At 39.8% G+C, this 23,209-nt stretch overlaps 1 protein-coding gene across 1 annotated transcript in view; it reads left to right on the plus strand.

The window, feature by feature from the left end:
• Positions 1 to 6,403: 6,403 nt before the first annotated feature.
• Positions 6,404 to 23,209, plus strand: part of EXOC6 (exocyst complex component 6) — an 87,499-nt gene continuing 70,693 nt past the window's right edge. The window contains exon 1 of the mRNA XM_054382485.1: positions 6,404 to 6,492. Within this exon, the coding sequence (XP_054238460.1) occupies positions 6,410 to 6,492 (83 nt within the window). The 5' untranslated portion in view covers positions 6,404 to 6,409. The remainder of the gene's footprint in view (positions 6,493 to 23,209) is intronic.

Consider the following 23,209-nt stretch of genomic DNA (forward strand, 5'->3'; position numbering starts at 1 on the left):
ACTTTGTCCTGTAAACTATTTTAATCAAGTGCATTTGTGACAACTAAAAAACATATTCATTTGCAGCAAATGGCTGCAAAACATACACAGAGGCCTTCTGCCTAATCTGGAGAGTTTATCTTCTAGTTTCTGAAGTTTAATATCATATTTATTAATATGTCAAAGTATTTAATCTGAAAAAAAAGTAGATTATAAAGATCAAAGCATAAGAAATAGCTAACCACTATGCCTTCTATTAACATTATTATAAAACTCCTATTTCATACACAATTGCAAGGTTTTATTTAAAAAAAGAGAAACATTTAGAGAATAAATTTTTTGTGTGTGTGATAAATGAAGAGGCCTAGAAAGATACCAGAAGTCCATGTTTGTAGAGAAGAGTTTGCAGTCTTCAAAGTTTTGCAGCCAACTCAATCTTACACTCTCCAAGCATTCCATTCAGTCGAGCCTATGCTGTACATGGGTTTACTACTACATCACTGTTCCTGCATAGCTACTCTTGATACATTTGCTTGGGCAAAGGTACCTGATTCCTGGTGACAGCCTTGAGCACTGTATTTGTCTGGGCTTCCTATTCCAAACTTTCAATAGTATATTTGAGAAAATAATTTTGTCCTGGTCAGATGGGCCAGGCTGAGCTAGACAGAGCTGTACTGTTGATGGTAGGATATAGGTAAGTGCATGCTGGTAATTAGAAGTATTTGGGGGTGTAGAGAAAGCAAGAAACAAGTGAAATTTCCCTTCTTCCTCGTAGTAAGTCTCTGATGGCAGTACTCATCAAGAAGCTCAGGTGGCTATTCAGGTTACAGATTACATAAAATTTCTTAAAGTGTAAATGTGTCAAGGCAAAAGAGGTCAGTGGTAGTTTCAGCAGCTCCTTATTTGCCTGTCCCTCCCAAGCAACATTTGACTGGGCTGTTGCTTCATCTCAGAGGCAGGCAGAACTGGGTCTGGCTACCAGAAAAGAAGGTGGCACAAGTGGAACAGGTTCTAGGGAGAATGAGCTTGTTTGGAAGTGTTCAGTTTGGGGATGAGCCCAGGAATGGAGGCAACACCAGAGCAGGAGATGCCAGAGAAATGACTAATGCCATTGTTGCCCTTGTGGAGGGATGTAAAGAGGAGATATCTGAGCAATGACCAATGAAGTAATTTGTTATGGATGGCATTACATATGAAAATTATCTTTAGTAATCCCACTTGAGAGTGGACATTTCCCCCCTTCCCTTTTTTCCATGATTCATGCAAAACGGATTTCAATCCAACTGGAAAAGAAAATTAAACAGACTTTTGATGACTTGCTGCTGCTAATCTCTCATTGGTAATTTGAAAGAAAAAGTAATCTATGATGGGATTACTACACTAGGGATGACTACACTACAGCACATGCTACTCTTTTTGTAATTGTCATGTGGGTAAAATGCATTTTTCAAGCATTAACAGAGTCAGGCTAGATTTAAACTAGCAGTTCTTAGCCCTCTGGTATCCCATTGAGGTTGGGGAAGAGTGGGAATTAGGGGAGGAAAGGGAGAAAGGACGTGGTGAAAGTGGTTTTGCTCTAGATAAGCCTGTGCATCCTGCTTCACAATCTTGTTGACAGAGCACTGGAACAGGCTGCCCAGAGAGGTTGTGGAGTTTCCCTCTCTGGACACTTTGAAAACCTGCTTGGTTGTGTTGCTTTGCAACCTGATCTAGATGTACCTTTGTTAGCAGGGGTGTTGGACTAGATGATCTCCGGAGGTCCCTTCCAACCTATCCCATTCTCTAATTCTGTGTCACAGTATGAAATCTATCCTTTTGTCTTTTTGAAAAAAGCCTTTCTTTCTGTGGACAAGACAGTTCCCTAAAGCCTTTTGACAGTGGCCATGAAATCATCTGGAAAAAGGAAAAGCTCACATATGACTGAAAGATGTGTACTTTGGGCATGTCTAATCAGCACTGGGATTATGGAAAAGGTAGAGAGGAGCAGAAGACAGAAACAGAGAGGAGTGTAGGTTGGACAGATAACATGGGGATGAAGCAGGATTACCTGCAGGAGAAATGGCTTCTGGGAGGTATGAGCAGATTCCTGGGATCAGCTCGATCCACTGCTATCTGTTAGATCCTTCTGCACATGTCATGGTCTTACATAGATTTAGTGTGAGTGTAAACCACTTTGGGGAGACAACCAACAGGGCCTTATGCAATTTGGCCCTGGTTGGGTAACCCTAGAGTTACCTCTAAAAAGAACCAAGGTACCTCAAGACCCACTTCCACAACCAAACAGACTGTAACACCTACCTGTTTATTTGGTCATTCACTTTATCTGTTTGCTGCTTTTTACATTGCTTTGTTATTAAACACATTTTTTTCCAGACAGCAGTGATACCTACAACAACATTCACATCACAAATCCAGAGTATGGTTTACTTTGATTTATTCCCAAAGCAAGCTTCTGCATGAGTTCTTGGGAAAGAAAGAAGAAATTGTACTCAAAACCTCTGCTAATATTGACCTCACTTAAAATTGCATAAAAACATTCACAAAAGCACTCTGTATACATGCTCCCATCACTGCATCCTATTTTTCTTGCAAGACACACTGTGTGACATCTCTCCAAGGCATCTCTGATTTACCTGGCCTGCCTGTGCTCTGCCATAGCAGAGGTAGATGAACTTTCTCCTATCATGTGAATAAGCTTCAGCTTATTCAGTATAATAATTTTTGCAGTTTACTTAGAGTCACCTCATAATTGATAAATTACCACTGAATCTGGTGTTAGTCAAGGTTAGTAGTTATGATATCCTTTTGCCTGCATTTGTGTGACATCCAGTGGCTGGATGGGTCAATCACAGGCTCCCATTTCTTGTGAAATTTGCAAAAATGGCTTACACCTCATTTAGAACAGGAAAGCAGGAAATGTATTGAAAATTAATGCCAACAGAGAAATTGCTGCATTTTGGTTTAAAAATAAAGAGGTGACTAAAGCAGCTTGTTCATGGGAACACGTTACAGATTTGTATGCAACTCACTGTAGCCTTCAGAGCTCTTTCCCACTGCTATCAATATGAACTCCTCAGTGTTCCTGCCAGATATGGAGAAGTGAATTAAACAACATATCATCCTGGTCAGAAATGAGTAACTTCTGGTTTCCTGTATTTAACTGTTGACTGTACCGTGAGTGTCAAGACTCTCATCAATTTTGTCAGGAGCAGTATTGAAATAAGAGGCAAATTTTTGTTAAAACCTTTGAAATATCCAAATACAAATTGACTGCCACATATTATTGGTTTCTAAAAAGTTGTTTAAATTGAAAGATCTAGAACTCCAGTCTCATGTTTGAAGTAACTGCCTGAAATTAAAGTACTTGGTGGCAGTTGTGCAAAGTATTTTCTTTGCTGTCATCATAATGACTTTTGACAGCACCACCACTCTCAACATTTGTAGTTTTTTCCATTTTCTTTTCAGTCCACATAGGTAAGGAACCGGAAAAAAATTTGTTTATGGAAGCCACAGTAATCCCAGAGCATTTTTTGCACTCTGTTATTATAAGTAACCTCTACTAATGCTGAAAAGACAAGAGCATAAAAGTTTCTGTGCTTTTACAGTCTCCGATACAAGGCTCAGAAACCTTCATAAATCCAACTAATTTATTGTGTGTGCAGGCTTTTCATACAGCAAAATTAAGAATAAAAATAATTTAATTTTTTTTTAAGCTCATAAGACTTAACAGATAAATAGATCATTAATGTCTAGTGCTTGACTAAACGTCAAGGTTAATATTTATTATGGGTGGGCTGTTACAAGGGTGCAGAAATATTAATTTTTACAGTAAACTTCCTGTTAGGATAAATAAATTGGACACACGCACACACACACACAAGACTGTGCAGGCCTGCATACTGCATACGAGGCAAATGTTACCAGCAGAGACAGGATAACAGCAGCTGTGCACCATTCTTGGACACAAAGTCCTCAGGAGTCACGAGGTTAGCTCAGGATCTCTTTTTTCATGCCTGGTTTCGCTGACTACATAGTCACTTAGCCAACGATAATAATCGGAATAAAAGTCCTCTCCTAAAGTTAGACTAATCTATGGCAAGGAAAAGCAAGTCAAATCTGTCAGAATTGTATCTAGAAGAAAACAAAGATCAGATATATGAAAATGCCCTTGCTGAGATCCAGTCCTTTGAGCTGCCTCTTGGAACCACCCTAAGGTATGCATCTTTGAGATAATACTTTATTGTTCATGATCGATTCGTTCCATTCTATACCTGTTCTTTCAGCCAGACAAATATATCAGAAGCCTTTCTTGACTCTGAAATCTACAGGAAAGTTGAATTTAACTACTATGTGATTTGCCCTAAAAGAAAAAATACAAACCAAGGTCACCTACTCAGCTCTTTTCAGCAGGACAAAGCTGTCTATTACTGAAGGCTGGCTGCAGAGTCTCTGTGAGGAAATTACTCTTAAACATGAAGAAAAGGGGAAATTTGCTCTTTTGTGTAGAAATGGTTTTAGCTTAATGTTAACAGCTACATTTTTCAAGAATTAATTTTTTTAATAAATGCCACTTTTTTAATCACTAAAGACACAACTGCATGAGATTTTACTGTTAATATTCCTAGATATCTGAAGAATTTAATATTTTAAAAATATTTACTGCTTATGGAAACTGCTTAATGGTAAGAGTGCAACAAAAAAAATATCCTTTGCTTATTCCTCTCTACAAAAAAGTAACATGTAAAAGATTATGATGTTATATGGCTAAGCATACTCTCAGTATCTGCAGAAGAGTTTTAAAAATAGCCTGCTGGTACTGTAGGCGTCAGGTTGCAGTGACTACCAAGCTAAAGAAAGAAAATTTAATTTACCCCGAAAAATGTATGTCCAGTTTCCATTACTTCAGTAACCTGATGATGGGAAAAAAAAAAAGGAATGTGGGAAGGTTGTTGCTGCATTTAAGTAATTTCTGAGTGATTTCTTGAAGGAACTACTACTGTAGTGGTAGCCTGTAAGATTTTTCCTATTTTCTTTCTGCAGCATGCACATTGTAGGTACTTGTCTACATTTGGAATAGTTCTTTGTGATTTAGTAAGTGTCATCAATAAATTCTTTTGAATCAACACTGAATATGATAAATCCACAAGCAGAGATAAGATGTCCAGAGTTTTTGGTGCCATTTATTAACTAGTATCCAGGTGTAGTTGTACCTGGGCATAAAAAATGATGAATTTAATTATAGTGATTGGAAGGGTGCCAAGCAATTGTAGCTGGCTAGTGTCTGGCCATTGATGCATTCATAGTTGTAAACTGCTATTAGTCCCTCACCGGAAAAGTGAAGTTTTACACTTCAGGCCTATTTCTTTACTTTGGTTTCCCACTTGTCCACAGATAGCTTTGCCCAGAAAGTAGGTGTGCTCTGTCTCCTGAGCATGCAAAAAAACAAGGGCTAGTTAATCTTTGGCCAGAAACTACAAAGTGCATTATTTAAACAGAAAATGTGCTATTCCTCCTTCACTGAAAAATTAAGCTTTGCTGTAGACATTCCTGAGGGCGGTAGGAAACAACAGGTCAGTTTCTAGTGAGACTAGTTTCTAGCAAGTCAATGCACAAAAACTCCGCAATTCTTGTTGTTCTATTTTTTACTCCCGACTCCCAAATTTCTGCCACATAAAGAAAGGAAGGAAACAAATTGGTGACTAAATTTGAACGCAGAAAACCCTGCAGAGCCTCCGCGTTAGGGATCGGTGCCGCCCGCTCCGCGGCCGTCGCCACACCGCTGTCGCCTCCCTACTGGGACTACAACCACCCGCACGCTCATGAGCGGACCAGTTAAAATCAAAACAAACCATAAAATTAAAAAAAATCAATCAAACAAAAAACCTAAACCAACAAAAACCCCCACCAAACCCAAAAAAACACTTCGGCAAGGAAAACATAACTAGCCCCGAGGAAAAGGCTGGGCTGGACCCGGTAAGCCTTCAAGGCGTCCTTGCATCGAGGTCCGTCCGTCCGTCCGTCCGCAGCATAGCCGGGAGAGGGGTCGCATTGTGGGTATCTCTTCTGTAACAGGGCGTTGAGCGAGGCTGAACGGGTGGCAGCAGGCAGGGGCAGCTGCCTTCGGTCCTTACCGGGCGCCAGCGCCCAAGGGACAGAGGGGCTTTGCTGGTCGCCCCCAGCGCAGCACTTATCCAGGGCACCGGCGACCCGGTGCGAAACAGGCGGGTGGGGCCCGGTGCGACCTGCTCCTCCTTGCCCGCCCCTTTCCCCCTCTCCTCACCCTCGCTTGGCCCGCCTGTCTCTCTTCGTGCTGGGAAGCCCTCCCTGGCGGCTCCCGCTGCCCCCAGCCCCGCTCCCCGGCCGCCTCCGCCCTCGGTCCCTCCCCGGCACCTCCCGCAGCGGCACGGCTGCCGGGTCCCTCCCATCCAAGATGGCGGAGAGTCTCCCTGAGCATGATCGGATACTGCAGGAGATCGAAAGCACCGACACGGCCTGTGTGGGACCCACCTTGAGGTGAGGGGCGGCGGGGGCCGCGGCGCGGGCGGCGGGCAAGGGCTCTATACCCGGCCCTGCCGGCCCGTCCGCCCGCCCGGGGGACCGTGGCCCGGCTCGGCCCGGCCGCGCTTTCTGACAGCTCCTCCCTAGAGACACCGCGGGGCTGCCCGCAGCGCCTCCGGTGGGAGCGGCCGCTCCAGGCTCGCAGAGGACACGCATTCCCCGTGGGAGACTGTCGGAGGCCCGACCTCCGGCCTCCTGACTCGAGCTTTACGGGGACGGCGCACCCCGAACCCCCGTGGGGTGGCGGAGGGAGAAGGGGCCGCCGCAGTGCAGGCAGGGAGTGGAGCTGGCGTGGCTGTCACTCTCGGGCCGGCGGTGCTGACAGGGAAGGAAGGCTGAGCTGAGGCTGCGGCCGTGCCCCAGCCCCCGGGCTGGCTTCCCTCTGTCATTGTCTGCCGGGGAAGCGGGGCGCTGCCCGGCTTCCGGAGGGGGTGGACGCCCTAACCGAGTGCCGGTATCTCCGTCGTCCCGGGATGGAAGGGATCCTGGACATAAGGCATCTCCCCGAGGTGTACCCCCGGGTCTGTGCTGAGAACGGGACCGAAACTCTCCTGGGTGGGCGGGTGTTTTGGGTGTTTTCATCAGTAATTGCAGGGCTTCTCTATGTGCAACCTTTCCTAATGCAGTCTGGAATCTACCTCGGTGAGGTTCCTTCTGGAAATGTGACGGTGTTCAGAGCATTTCTGAAATGCCATTAGTTTGGTGATTTTTAAAATCCCCCCCACTTCCATTCAATTCTGCATATTGCCGAATGACGTCTCCTGCATGTTAGAGAGGATTTTCTTAAGCTTTCCTTTTTGAGAGGAACACGTCAGTGCCCTTCAGTTTGAGCTGGGGAAAGAAGAGCAGGGCCTGGACGTAGTGAATCAGGGTATGGAGGAGGTGCATGGGGACAGGGGATATGCATCTTGGAGCTGGGTGATGTTTTCATGATCAGAGATGTCTGAAAGAAGTGAAAAAGCACATACACTAGCGAAACTGGGCAGAGAGACCTATGAATTTGTGTTACCTGTTTGGGAAGATACAGAGAGTTCGTTTGCAGGGGACTGTAGTAGGCAGTTTGTGTGGCAGCAGGCTGCGGGGTGCTGCTGGCTTTCCCTGGAGAGGAGGTGGTTTCTGCTGGAGAGCGTGGGTAGGGCTGGAAAGGTGCAAACGTGGGGTACACGGATGGGGAATCTGGTGCTGGGAACTGATGGAAGAGAAATGTATGTTGCATGGGAAGTGGGTAATTTCCCATGCAGTGACTTTGCAGTTGGCTGCATACAGCTGCAGTGGGTCCTCCAGTGCTGAGGGGAGGTGGCTGTCTGGCCATTTGTGCAAGGCTGGGGCTAATCAGTACTAGAAGTCCAAAATAAGGACTGTGACGGGATGGCGCAGACATTGCCCAAGGACCTTGTGTATTCAGCCTAGTACTGGAGGCCAGCTTGGAGCAAACTGTGCTCTAATCTTCCCTTGCTGTTCCTAAAACACAAGACAGTACTGGGAACATAGTGTGAAGGTCTCAAGGAGCTTTACCTGTGAGTGTTCGTAGCTCAGGCTGAGAGAAAGTAGCTGAGATGCTTTCAGACTTGAGTTGTCCCTGGAGGCTATTTCAGCTAGCAAGCCTAGACAGATTGGAATTGATGTCTGCAAAAGCCACACTAAAATGAAAAACTTAGAAACAAAATGTTAAATATAATTACAGTTTCATATTGTACAGCACTTATGTCAGAGGAACCTTTGTAAAGGAGAGAGTCAGGCAGCACAGTGGAAGAAGGCATATCTGGGAACCACAAATGTGGATGGGAGAGGGTGTAAAAGGTGGAAGGGATGATATGAATCTCTTATCCATATTAAACATATAAAATGCAATTTCTTTGCATATTTCTGTCCTTTCTTTTTCTGTTTGTAGCTTATTTATCTTGTTTGTCTTGTTATCTTACTGACTTTTCTGAAGGAGAGTTTGTATTGCTGACTTTGGAGATTTTTAGAAAAGAAGTGTGCACTGGTCTGATTTAACCTCTAGTGTTTATTTACAAATAATTAAGAGAAATGAGCTAAAGAATAGTTACACCTGGCTGAATGTTTTGGAAAAAAGTCCAACCAACACCACAGGAATACGCTACTACTTTATAAGAGCAGCAGTGTTTAAAATCAAAACTGTAGCTACCTGATCAGCTATGCCTGTGAATTGCTGTGTGAAGCTGAAGTCTAAAATCTCACATTTAATGTCAAGATCTGTTTCAATGAACAAAAGTGTGAAGGTAAAATGGAGCATTGTTTTCTGCACAAGATCAAGGTTTTGCTTGCTAAACAATACAAATCAAAGAAATGAATTGAGTAGTGCCATATGCAGTGGCATAAGGATAGAACATAAAATGATCCATTGATTTCCAGTGGTGGAAGCCATTGATGCCAGCTGTCTTGTGAAGTGACTGAAATTCCATTAATTTCATTACGTGAAGTGGAATATATTTTTAATCTATGGTCTGTAGTGCTGGGAGAAGATTTATAGAATCATGACATGAAATAAAGTACCAACATACTTACTTAAATATCAGAACTAAAGAATGGGCTTGTGGTGAGTGGTTTAAATAAGTAGCATGAGGTAATACTAAATGCTGAAGATTGCAGGATATGCAAGATCTGACTTATCCTTAATTGCTCATATCCAGATCTTAGTATCTTCCTGATGCATCCATGCTTCACAGAGGAAGTGTTTGTTGTTTTGGTGGGGGGTTTTTTTTTGTTTGTTTTTTGGTGGGCTGTACACAGATTCCATGAAAACACATTTCTGCTCCTGTTTTTCTTCAGTGTTTTATTTGCTGGTTTGGCACAGGTGTCTCTGCCAGAATGGTGTTTCCTATCCTGCTAGAAGAGTGGCAGCACTTGTGGTTATGATATAAAAATTAATAGCATATATTGATATTTAATTTTATTTGGTGTAATTTACATAAAAAAACAACATACAGACTGAACCTGCAGGTGATTTCTAGTGCTGGGAATAGGAATGTGAAATGCAAGTCCCTTTATAGGAGGAATCAAGGTACAGCTAGCACAATTTGGATTATTTAGTGCATAGGAAAGTAAATTAGCTCCTAAGGATTGCTCTACATCTCAAGAAATGTAAAGTGAAGAGATTGTGTTTGACTAAATTAATTGTTATTGTATTTGATTGAATTGATTTTCTTTTTACATTTCAAGTGGAGGACTTGAAATTGCTGGTGTCTAACTTGCATCTCTAAATTTAGTGACATACTGAATTATAAATGAGGCTTAAATCGGCTATATAACATACCTTTCATTAAATAGGCAGACTGTGTGTATAGCAGGCCAAGATTAATTAATTTATTTTTTTCATCAGTCTCTGTGAAACTTTTTTCAACGTCTTTCTGGCTTTAGTGGCTAACTAAATGAGATTAATGACAATACCTGTTAAAGGCTCATCACTCTCACCTTTTAATATAATGTGTTAGTATGTTGTAATCTATGCCATGTACTGTTGGGCTTTGCAAAACCAGGGAGAATTGTCAGCATATTTCTAATCTTTGTAAAGGAAAAGAAAAAAGAAAGGTAGGCAATTTCCATCTTTCTCTCTTAAAACCCAAACCAAAACCCACAACCCCCCCAAAAAAACCCCATAACACTTTAACAAATTTTTTTTTCACATTCTCATTGAACTCCATATAAATATGTATTAACAAAATTTCAAGAGTTGATTTCTAAGAGTGTCTTCACACTTCTTGAATACTCTTTTGGATATGCCAGAGTGATTAATAAGATCAATTCTATTAAAATTAAAATAGCCTTACCTGCCTATTAATTAGTTTTATATGTGGTGAAATAGGTCAAAGTAGAGCTCAACAGAATAGATGATCTGCCAGTCTCCTGATATACTGTACTTATGAATCCTTGAGCTTGTGGTTATGTGTAGTGTTTCAAAGCCCTTTAAAAAAATTATTGAATCAACTCCTTAACTTGGCAATGTATTGCCTAAGCATATGGTAGACCTTTTCTGAACACTTCATCTTCTGATCTTCACATCACTGAGTCTGCATGCAAAGCCTGTCAGAGGACTACCTGCATGCCCACAGTTGTTTGACTGAATAACTAATGTAAAAAGTAAAATACAATTTAAAAAATATGAGGGAATGAATGATGGGAATTTTGTAGCTAAGGGGAATTTGATAAGACGGTATTTTTTCTGTTGATGTATCTGTAAGTGGGATATACTCTGTGCTTTGGACCCACAATTGCAGGTCAGCAAGTACTCCCTGAACATCAGTGTAAAAAAGTTTCAGAGCAACTTCTCTTTTCCTCTGCTCTTGAAATCCATCATAACCAGGCTATTGTCTGGTAGATGTTAAAGCATATTCTAAGTTGTGCTGGCCGTGAAACTTATTAGAGGGCTTCCTACAAAGACATCTCACTAGCATGTAGTCTTTGGCTGCAGTGACCAACAAGAGCTGTTACGTTCATGTGTTTCTGTTTGATGCTGCAGTATGCCAGGGTGACCTAGGATTATTTTGTGCTGGTAAAAGCTGCACTGAGACACCTAGCTGCAAAGCAAAATCACTTCTGTGTGGTGCTGCTTTTTGTCCTTTAGGTTGAACAGAATTTGGAGGTAGGATATAAATTCATTTTGAGCCTCATAAGTGAGTATGAAGTGTTAGAAGCAACTGGTAACTGTTCATCCTGAGCTTCTGTCCTTGTGTTGCAGAAAGGCTAAAGGTAAAAGGCACACTTCAGTTAGGCATCATTAGAGGAAGAAATTGAGGACTCAAAGGCAGCAATAGTGGTTGAAGCAAGACTGTTTTGTCCTTTCCTGATCAAAGTTTGTAAGAAAATTCAGAGGCAGAAATGTGGAGTGAGTGTCTAATTCTTCTGCTTTTACTGAGTTGTGATATACTTTGAAACTCTAGGTGCTTTGCCCAGATTGGGAACCATGATTTGTATTTTGGAGATAGTCCTGTATCCATTGAGGGGGGGCTTGTCCAAAGTGAAGTGAACAAAGTGCCTAAAATTCCCTTTGGAGTATGACAGGGTGCTCTGAAGCCTCAGTGAAACTTCTTTTACCACAAGTACACACTATTATTACTATCAGGCATGATCTGGTTACATGATTCTGTGTCTTTAGCAGAACAGTTAGTAAGCAGTAGCATAGATAGTGTGCATGACTTCTCTAGATGCGGGAAGATAGTGCAGCATTATCACAGGCTGGGAAATATTTTTTCTGAGCACTTGCTCATGGGCTCTTAGGATTTGTGATGTGGTTCTCCAGTGACAAAATGTGGTTACCCTCATTTTTTGCCCCGTGGTCTTACGTGTCATGTATGATTGTCTAAAAGCATTTTTATTTGCTTTCAGTATTTTTGGTTTTGGATTATGAGCCAGCAATTCACATTTTTGTCTATAGCTTACTCTTGTTTTAAATATAGAGCAAATGTAAAAGGACTCTGAGATCACCAACCAGCACTTTGAATCAGAATTGAAAAGGTTTGAACATGAATTTCAATCTTAAGTAGTATGATAATGTTTTACAGTATTGTAAGGTATTTTTATGATTTGAAAATCACCAGTCTGTGTCTTCATTAATGGTCCGTTTTCAAGCCCTGCTCAGTTTTCAAGCTAGTATGTTTCATTCCTGGTTCCAGTTCAAACTGAAGTTACAAAGCAGCCCAAAGGAACTAGAAATTCCTTGTGATTGTTTTTGTATTAGGTCACAGAGTGCACTTTGATGTGTATTTATGTATCAGTTTATTGGACTAGACTAACTCCTATTTTGCAACTGAGTTGCTGTGGAGTAAGGAGAATGGCCTACTGGCTGAAACAGTGTATCCTGAAGAACTGGTGACTGGTTTGTAATGTCACCTGCAGGTTTTGCTGCAGGATTTGATGGTATTTTGTTTAAGTTAAAAGGCAAGAGTCAGATAAAACAACTGTCTATGTGAGCAGGTTTATCACCATGTATATAGCTATGAAGAAGCAGTATTTTTTTAAAAACAGCTAGTCCATTACATGGCAGTAAAAACAGCATGAGAAGAGTGCGTGCTGCACAATGATTAATCTGGCATTTATGTATTCAGAGGTGGAGCTTCAGTTCTCATTTTTCTGTAGGCTAGCTTAATATTTTAGTCAGATTTGCAACTGGTGACAAAAAATATTCTAGAAAGTGAGGATTTGCTTCTATCACTGCCAGTTTCAGTATAACACTTAGCTACTTTTTTATAAAGCCTGAAAACGTGGGTAGTCATATCTGCAGTGCATTTTTCTGTTGTGCAAAAAATCTTTAGGTTCAATGCTGATTAAATTTGTCATGAAGCATGCATCTGCAAATCAGGTTATCTTGATCTTTTTAAATGTTCATGCATCAGCTTCTGACTCAGTTTTTTCAGTGTTTTCCAAATGGGCAACTGCCAGGTGATGCTTTAACCTAACTAGCACCCTATGTGAATAATACTTCTGAAATTACTCTGTCCAATTTCACAAGTATTACTGAAGAGCTTGAAATTATTCCTGTGTTTAGGAAACGTGTTTCAAAATACATTAAAGCTTTAAAAATAGAGTTGATCATCTGCTGAGAGATTCAGAACAGCTTACTTGATAGGTCAGTTATGAAATTTGTATCATTGTGTCGCACCTAAATTTAGCCATCTCTTCGTATGAATGGCTTGTTCACTGTCAGATCAGTTCAATTCAGGAAAGCCAGTTGTTACTCATATTGTTTCTTTGTCGACTTATTTCTGAAGCTGATTTTATTTAGTGTCTGTTGACCCAGATTTTGTGCCTGCCATATGCATAGGAAATGCATAATTTTACATCCTTCACAAATACCAGTCACATGGGTACTTACTTGCAGAATTTTTTTGGAAGCCAACAGCATATACCATAGCTTTCTGTGTGAATTGTTGAACCTTTGCTCTGAGACTTTATAAATTCCTTGATACAGATGTTTTCCTGAGAAGCCTTAGTATAATTCAATTAAATATAAGCCTGGTTTTGACCTGTGAGTGTTAGAGCATTTGCATGTACAAGGCTGAAGTTAACCCAAGTACAGTTAAGCAAGTTTTGTCATGTTGCATTTCATGGATTACACTACTGAAATGAGCTCATAAAAATCACAAGGATTGATATGTCTTAAATTATGTTTCTAAGATAATGCCAGCGATGGGTTCGTAAATAGGAAACTATTTCTATGAGTTGTAGTAAAATATTAAGTACTACCTCATTCAAAAACATTTAAGCTAGCTTTGCATTGGCATCAAGTAATCACATTAGATTTTATCTTACTCAAGGGCTTGCAATAGCTAGTTACAAAAAAATCTCACTGTTGTTAGTATTTTTGGCTATTATGTGGTGATGGTTGAAATGCCCAAACCTCATCACTGTCACCACAGACCCTGGTATAATAATAACATCATGTTAAATTTGTTCACCTTAAAGTACAGTTAGCAACACATTGCTTCCTCATCTTGTCCATGTCTTCTGAGGAGTTATTTGTATGCCTGACAAACTTTGTCGTAGGTAGGAAGGAGTTAACAATCTCTCCTGGAGCCTGGATGAAGCCTGCCCTGTGCCTCAACCTTTGCCAGTAATGTCAAACTAGGAGGGAACTTAAATCACTGACAGAGATATTAAGGAAAAAAAAGAAACAGGTTTCAGAGTGCATGAGCCTTGATGGAAAGATGTGGAGTTTGACAAAGAGGACCTACAAGATGTCGTTGAATGGTTCTGCACTAGGGACTTACACAAAGGGATAGGACTTTCCTTTTTTTTTTTTTCTTTCTTTCTTTTCTTTTTTTTGATACAGCGTGAGAAAGGTGTTCATCTGTGGTACCGTGAGTGAGATTTTCACTGTCTCAGAGAAAGTAATTTGCTTGCAAAAATTCAATGAGTGTAACTTGCAATTCTCCCATGAAACAGAGTAATAAAAACCTAATAATGCAGATACTGTAGTATGTGAACATATTGGGAATACTTTCAACTTCAAAAAGAAGTGTTTAAACTTTCAATTTGAATACACTCCCCTCTCTGATACAGGCATTTAGGTGTTTCTGTTGGTAGCAGCTCTCACTGGGACTTTCAGACTTTGCATATTTCCTTATGCTTAGAGTGACTTTGAAGGATCTCTACCCCACTGAATTCAGCAAGGCAACGTTTCCTTCTGTGTTTTGTTTTTAGTTAATTTGAACATGAAAGTAACATAATTGGCATTATTTTGTGTTGGACATTTTTTCTGTTTATTTAATAAACGTAGGAAACTGTAATCAGGTAGCCAATGCATACTACCTCCTCTTGAAATGTGCAGTTTCTATAGTGTGCTAGAGTGTCACCTTTCCCTAAGGCATGAACAGATTTTCTGCCACTTAGTCTGTTTATCAAGCAGGGACAGGGCTGAATTAAGGTAACAAAAGGTAATAGAAGTCAGTTACTTCTGCACTGTTAGTGGTTTCCCTGCACTGTTGCCTAATACTGTGAGTTAGTTTCAGTTGGGCTTTTAAACTAAACACAGATTTTCCTTTTAAAGTCACCTTTCATTTTATTCAGTGATCCTGAGAGACAGGATTGTGGAAAGGATCTATAGTACAGGATGTTGATTTACATGAGAGAAATACATGATGATTTTCTATATATAGGCTATGTGAGCTCATAGAGTAAACAAAAATTAATAATATAAAATCATTGGAAAATGTATGCTTTGGTTATATGTTTGCAGACGAATGTGGTACATCAAAGGATCATCTGGTTTGATGTGTATTGAATAGAATACATTCTTAATCCAACTGAGTTTGAAAGATTTTAAATATTGTAGATTTTATTTAATCCAGAACTCCTTGATTTCTAAAATAATGCATTTACATTGGTGTACTGTTGGTATTCAAAGCCTATTGAAATAAGTAACTTAGACGTTTGTGACAACTGTATCCTGGGATACATGAAAAGAAAGTTAAGGGAGGTGTTTCTGCCCCTCTGGTCTGCTCTGATGAGACCTCACCTGGACTGCTGTGTCCAGCTCAGGAATCCTCAGGACAAGAATGATACAGACCTGTTGGTGTGGGTCCAGGAGAGAGCCACAAAAATCATCAGAGAGCTGTAACACCTCTTCTGTGAGGACAGGCTGAGAGAGTTGGGGTTGTTCGGCCTGGAGAACAAAAAGCTTTGCAGAGACCTTATTGCAGACTTCCAGTACTTGAAGAGGGCTTATAAGAAGGATGGGGACACTCTCTTTAGCAGAGCCTGTTGTGACAAGACAAGGCATAATAGTTTCAAACTAAAAGAGGGTGGATTTATATATAAAGAAGAGATTTTTTACAGTGAGGGTGGTGAAATGCTGGCACAGGTTGACCAGAGAGGTGGTAGAAGGCCCATCCCTGCAAACATTCAAGGTGAGGTTGGATGGAGCTTTGAGCAACCTGGCATGGGTAAAGAAGTTCCTGCTCATTGCAGGGGCTTTGGACTAGATGACCTTTAAAGGTCCTTTCCAACCCAAACCATTCTATAATTCTGTGATTTCATGTCTCATGAAGGCTCTGCTGAAACAATTGGTATGTATTTATCTTGAAGATTATGTCTAAAGTACTGCAGATAAGAGACAGATGAGCTGTAGGTTGTAATAGATGGCTAATTATTTCTGGGACATGGAATAGAAATCTGATCAAACCTTTAAAGATAATTTAGAAGCTCAGAATTTCATTTACTGAGTAATCCATTGCTCCTAAATTAGAACAATTTATGTTACAACTTACGGAAATATCAAGGGAACATAAGAATATTGCTATATGGACTTCAGCTTCTTATTTTATTTTCTGTGAAATAACATAGGTTCCAACTATCTCCACTGTATCTGTTTAGGTATATGAAACAGATGGCCAGACTTGGTGTTTTGTTACGTGATGGTAGATAGTACCCAAGTGTGTAAAGCTGGCATTTTCTTTGCTGTCTTTTTTATCTACTATTACAACACAAAACTAGAAAAAAAATAACAGTAGCACAGTACTTGTTTTTCAGTTTCTTGCTTCATACATCAGTAAGTTGCACAAAGACTTAGCAGGAAGAGACATCTCCTTGGTCAGCAGTGTAAAAACAGGAAGGAGGAAGTCTATTGCAAATCTGGGTTTGCTGATTATCAGTTCATGTTTTGCTGCAGAGGATGTCCATTAACAGCCATCAGCGTGAGCCATTGCTTATCCAGCAGGAACAATGACTGTTGTAGTGCTGCTACTACAGAATATGGACCCTGCTTATAGGAAGTAATGTTAACTAACAAACTGTTCTCAGCCCTTTCCTGCTCATAGAAACAGGATACTATTAGTGAGAACAATTGACAGAAATTGCACATCCAGGAAAACCAGGCAAGCAAAGCGTAACAGCTAAACTAAGATTAATAAATTTTTTTTCCTTCTTTTTTTTTTCTGATTAGGCTGTAACTTGAGTTCTGCATTGTTCTGGCATGAAATGTGATCTCTTAAATGGAGTGGTGAGATGTAATTATGAGTCAAGATGACAGAACTGGACCCTAGGCATAGAAATGGTTTTAAGAAATGTGCTTATTACCATAACTCAAGTTGAATCACAGGAAGCACCTGGACATTATTTTATAAAGCTTTTTAGGGTGTATGCAGCAACCTACATGAAATTACTTCACCAAAAAATCCCTACGAAGTTCATAGTTTCTGTAAACAGAAAATATCTTTGTATATTGTAGGACAAAGGTTGTTTCTGCAGTGTTTCCTGTGAAATTGCATCTTAAATGCAGGGTGTGATACAGGATAGTGGTTAGGAATGCCATGGTTATAGTCACAGTAACAGATCTGTTTAAGGGCAGAATCTTAGTTTGCCTTGTCAGTGTTTTGTGTTTACATCAGTCCCACTGAACTCACTATGCAAATTTAAATGGCAAATATTATTTTATGATTTTAATCTCTTGAAAAAAAATCAAATGAGAAATGAGAGAAAGGACATGCATCTACTGGTTCACTTCTTGCATGCACATAAAAGGTAAAAATTCTAAACCAATGATTTTCCACAAGTACAGTTTCTTCGTTTGAGAGCTGATTTATTTTTGTGTTTTGCTTTAAGCATTATTTTGAAAATTTGAATAAGATTAGTATGTCTGAGTTTCCTTTTTTTGTCTCTTAATTTAACTGATCAAAGTTAAGAATTTAATTTTTATCACAATTCTAAGTTTGAAACTCTACAGATGATTTTTTTTTTCTCTTGCATCCTTTGCAGTTCAGAAATTGTGTGGTCAGGCTTATGTTCCATGTCAGACTTGTGCAGTTGTTGTGCAGATAGGTGTAATTCCCACCATTGTCATAGCAATCATGGTAGTGTAACTGATTGGCACTTATTAAGTGGTTATCAGTACCCTGAAAGGAATGTGTGTGTACAGTTTTTCATTGCTTCATGTCTTACGTAATCAGGAAATGAAAGACTTTGTGGCAATGTAGGCAGAGGTGGAAAACTTGCAATAACTCTTAGAAATGGGACAGAACAGGAGGGGTTGGGGGTGTATGAAAATGGTGGAAGGTGGCAAGTCATAAATGAGGGGCTACTTTGTCTAGTATAAAGATCAATATTTTTTTCTCTATTTTCTGAGATGGTTTCTTCTGTTTTTAAAATAGATGATCTAAGAGTCTTTGCTGCTGCTAGAACCTATTATTATAAACCTAGGAAAAGAACTGTTCACTCTAAAAATTAATGAGTTCCCAATTAAGAATCAAATAATCGCCCATTGAAAGACCCAAACACACACCCAACACAACCCTCAAAACCTTCAAGAAATAATAGCTATTTTCAAACCCGAAAGGGATTTGTTAAAGTTTTACTTCTTTGTTGTCTGGTACACTGTTGTAATAATGGTCTTTAATTGACAGAGCTATTTATAGACTCATAGAATTGTAAGGGTTGGAAGGGACCTCAAGGATCATCTAGTTCCAAACCCCCTGCCATGGGCAGGGACACCTCACACTACATCAGGTTGCTCAGAGCCTCATCCAGCCTGGCCTTAAACACCTTCAGGGATGGAGCTTCTGACACCTCCCTGGGCAGCCTGTTCCAGTGCCTCACCACCTTCACGGTGAAGAATTTTTCCTAACATCCAATCTGAATCTACCCATTTCTATTTTTGTTCCATTCCCCCTAGTCCTATCACTACCTGATACCCTAAAAAGTTCCTCACCAGCTTTCTTGTAGCCCCCCTTAAGATACTGGAAGGCCACAGTAAGGTCTCGTTGGAGCCTTCTCTTCTCCAGACTGAATTACCCCAACTTTCTCAGTCTGTCTCCATAGGAGAGGTGCTCCAGCCCTCTGATCATCCTCATGGCCCTTCTCTGGGCATGTTCCAGCACATCCAAATCCTTCCAGTAATAGGGCCTCCAGAACTGGATGGAGTACTCTAGGTGGGGTCTCACCAGAGCGGAGTAGAGGGCGAGAATCACCTCCCTTGACCTGCTGGCTACGCTTCTCTTAATCACCAACCTGGAATTCATACTATCTTCGGGATCATTATTTTCTTATGAAAGTATGGAGCTTTTATTTTTGGTAAAATAAACTGTTCAAGTTCATTTTTGTCTGAGGCCATAGTATCAGGGCACTTCTGCCTACCATTGGAAAGTTACAATTGTTGCCAGAACTGTAAGGAAGAAAATTACATTAGTTCTCATTCTGATTACTTTTGCAATTCTCTTTCCTGTGCTAAAGTCCCACAAAGTGGATTATAGTGGAAGTTCTTTTCAGGTTTCTCATAATTCTTCTTTTCTAGTGGGAAGATACAGATGTGAAGACTGGAGATGAGGAGGGAAGAAGCAAATCTGGGCTATTTGCTTAGCTCTCAAAAATATTTTTAGGCTCCTCTTCTTTTATAGTCATTAATCTGTGAGCACTTCCTTTATCTACCTTTCCAGTAGTTCAGTCAATGTACTGTTTTAATTTCTGGTCATAAGATTTCTTTTGGCCTGTAACTTTTTATTTCCTTCCTCCTTAGTGAAGTGCTGATTCTCTCTCAGGCTCTTTGCACTCAGGCATTTAATGTCATGTATCCTGGCTTCATGTACAGGAAATATTTATATTAAATGATAGCAGGAATATATTTTTGAAGCTGTATAAGCATTTGTCTAGAGTGGTTTAGAGTGATAATGCATACATATGGAGCTGTCATTATAGAATCTTTCAGATGAGTAGAGTTTTTTTTTAAACACTATTATTATTTTGTGAAGGATTGTGTGGGATTCATGGCAGGTTGGATTTTTATGATTCTTGACTGAATTTTAGCTCTCTGAATTTTAGCTCTCTTTTTGCTTACCCTTTGGCTGGTATTTTTGTGTATAGAATGGTGCCCTCTAGTGCCTCGATGGATTTTTGCATGTAAACACCAAAAAACTGTCTGAAAGACCTATTAAATACATATTTTTCATATTATGTTTCAGTTTTGAAAATAAAAATCTTAGTGATTTTTTTTTTCATGGTGTAGAATAACCTTGTTCGATTTTCTTCAACTGGAAAATGATTGCTTATCTGAAAACTTCTCCTTCATTTTTATTAAGATCTGAATTCAGAACTGTTTATGCTTGTTTCTCTCCCTTCTGCCCAGCTGGTAAGAAAACATTAAGGTAAAAATATCCCTATTGCAAATGGAGCCAGTTACTGAGACATCTTTCTACTTTAGGTTTAGCTGTTTCTAACTATTCCTAATTAATTTTTTTCTTCTTTCAAATACTTTCTGCACTATCTTGTATTTACCTAGACTGGCATTAATATAACTGATATGTCCAGTTGTTGGGACGAGTCAGGAAAACAAAGTATTTGGAGTTCTGGGAAATACAAACAAAAATCCTGCTACACGTAACCAGAAAAACCCTTTAGCTGTGCTTGTGCTCTTCATGGCTCTCCTGCCTGCCCTATCCATTAGGATTGAAAATAGTAGCTGTTCTGTCACTGATTTGCAGCACTAATGTCTGCCTCATCACTCAAGTTGATGTTCTCTCATTCCAGATTAAAAATTAGGGTGGTATATTGTGGGTTGGTTTGTTTTGTTGCAGTTTTGGTTGTTTTGGTTTTTTTGTTTTTTTTCTTCTTTTGTGCCAAAATCAAGTACAAACGTCTGTCTCCGACATCAGTGATTTTCCTCCTCTTTTTTTCTTTTTTTTTTCCCTCTCCAATTTGAAAAAGCTTGTTCTTCAGAGTTTCATGGTGTGAATCAGCCACTAGTACTCAATAGGTTCCTATAGCTGTGTAGATCATAGGATGAAAGCGATTGCAGTACAAACTGATTATGCCTTTCAGTTTGGCTCAGTTTAGCTTTGCACTATATTTCAGACCAGCAGCGTCTACTTCAAGGGCACATAAAGCTGAAGAGGATCCTTGGGACTCTTAATTCAGAGGTGTATAAATGTAAACAGAGATTGAAAAAGCCTATATATTACACATAAAATTTCTCCTGATGGCCTAGACACGTGGTTCCCTTTTTATGACACTTCCCACTTATGTTTTTGAAGCAGGTTGAAGTGTACACCTTCAGATAACCATTAGGAAGTAACAATCAATTTATGTAGATAAATGTAAGTAAGTTTTGAAATCTGAATATGGCAAATAAGCTTTGTTGTCAGAAATAAACCATACTGTGCTTATGTGTAGTGCTCCGTAATGGGTAAATCAGGCATGCATTGCCTCACTTGTGTTTGCAGTTTTGAGAAAAAGCCTAATTTCTGCCCATGGCCTGAGTTGGCATGTCTCTCCTGAGTACACTTACACTTTCAAAAAAGGCCAGTACTTCCTCCTGAAGCCTCTGAAATAGCTTGTGTATAGTGTCATCGGAGTACAGCATCCTAAGGAAACTCATTTAATTAATTTTCTTACTTCTCACCTAGATCAGAGAGTTGTGATACAAAGTGTGAATTTCTTTTAAATACTGCAATGATTTATTTCTTTAAAGGCTAAGCAGTTCTGTGTCAGGAGTTTTTGTTCATTGGAGTGCTAATGAGGGTTGATTTGTTACTATTCCCACAAGATGGAGCTGTCTACATATGTAATTAATATGGAATCCTAAGGAGCTTGGTCAAAATACTGTTTTAGGTCACAGATCATCATTTTATTAGTATTTCTGTGGAAAATGGTACAATGTAGAACATAAAATAGTTAAATTACTATAATAAGGTAATCTTGTGGTTAAGGCAGTGCGTTGGGATGGTTACAAAATATTAATTTCTTCCTCCTGCAGTTTTAAACATATATTCCCTGTATGATTTTGAACTGAATATTGTTAAAACACCCCTGAAAATTATAAATCAGTATGCTTTATTTATTATAAACTGAAGTATAAGTAGCTTTAATATTGAGGCAAAAAACCCCCTTATTTTTATAACTGTATACTGTATACTTTATAACTGTGATTACTATAAGTTGTTATAGAACATACAAGTACACAGTGATAGATGGAAGTTTTCTATCTTTGTGATAATATTGTTTTCTTGCTTCCCTTTGAGAACATTGGAAGGAGACCTGGAGACTCCTTCCATCCTTAAATAAAAGGCTCCAGGAAGCAGTAGTAAATTGAACTTCTTTTCATGTTTTTGTTTTAGCATCCAGTGCAGTATAGATGGTAATTCCAGCTCATTCAGAGGAAGCTCATAGATGCCTGATATCTGTGAAGGCACTATCTGGTGCCTCTGGTCCTCCTATCTTTTTGTTTCTTCTCCAGGAATGGTACTCTGGAGACAAGTGGCCGTACCTCTGTGTCCACTCTGTGGGTTGCAATGTCTTTAACCCCTTTATTATAGAGACAGAACAGCACTCAATTGCTCATGTAACCAGCTCATACTGTGTGTTTTGGTGCACTACACCATCAGTTGTTGAACCTTTGTCTTATACCTTTACAGATAACAGTGATATCGTCTATGTTCTTCCCCATATGTCTTCAGCTGCAGAGCATTAGGTTGCCTAATGAGAGCTCACTCAGTGCTGCGTGTCTTGCACCTTTTTTTTCCCTCAGTTCAGGTTACTGCTTCTCCCTCCAGCCAGCACCAGATTCTGGGTGCAGGTGTTTCCCACTGCAAGTGTGGGTCACTCATGATCTTCCACCACAGTCCTTTAAACTTCAGTCTTCCTGGACAATCTTGAGGCAGTCTGACAAGAACCTCAGGAATAGAGAGTGTCACATGTTTGCTCCTTCCAACTATCAATTCAAACAGTGGTGGAAAGGTTTAGGGGTATTTTTCCCTTGGTGTACCTCTTCATGGATAAACAATCTTACTTTTTTTTTCCTCTGGTGCATTTTGGAGGAATGAGCTTATCTTTCAGCACCATAGCCTTATTTTCCTATCATAAGCCAGAGGAGGATATTCTAGGATTATTTTATTGAAATTTTATCTTTTATTAAAAAATTTTCCTGAGAAAATAGCTGTAGCAAGCAGGCTGTCAGGGATTGCCTTTCTTTCTTTGACATGAAGGACATCTTATTGCCTTTCTCATTTCACTAACTTCAGTTGCTTCTCTGTGTATATTTTCCAAGGTCAAAGTAACCCGAAAAAGGATGGAGAATCTACTTGCAAGAGTCTTTTCAATCTCTACTGTACCCTTTTCTTCCTTGAAAGGTCAGATTCTTGTCAGACAACTCAGCTATACATTTGTCGAACAAGTGATGATGACCCTAGATTTTGGCAGAGTTCATCTGTCTAATTAGAAAAGAAGATCTTGA

This window comes from Indicator indicator, chromosome 7 (assembly GCF_027791375.1).
Source record: "Indicator indicator isolate 239-I01 chromosome 7, UM_Iind_1.1, whole genome shotgun sequence".
Classification (NCBI taxonomy): domain Eukaryota; kingdom Metazoa; phylum Chordata; class Aves; order Piciformes; family Indicatoridae; genus Indicator; species Indicator indicator.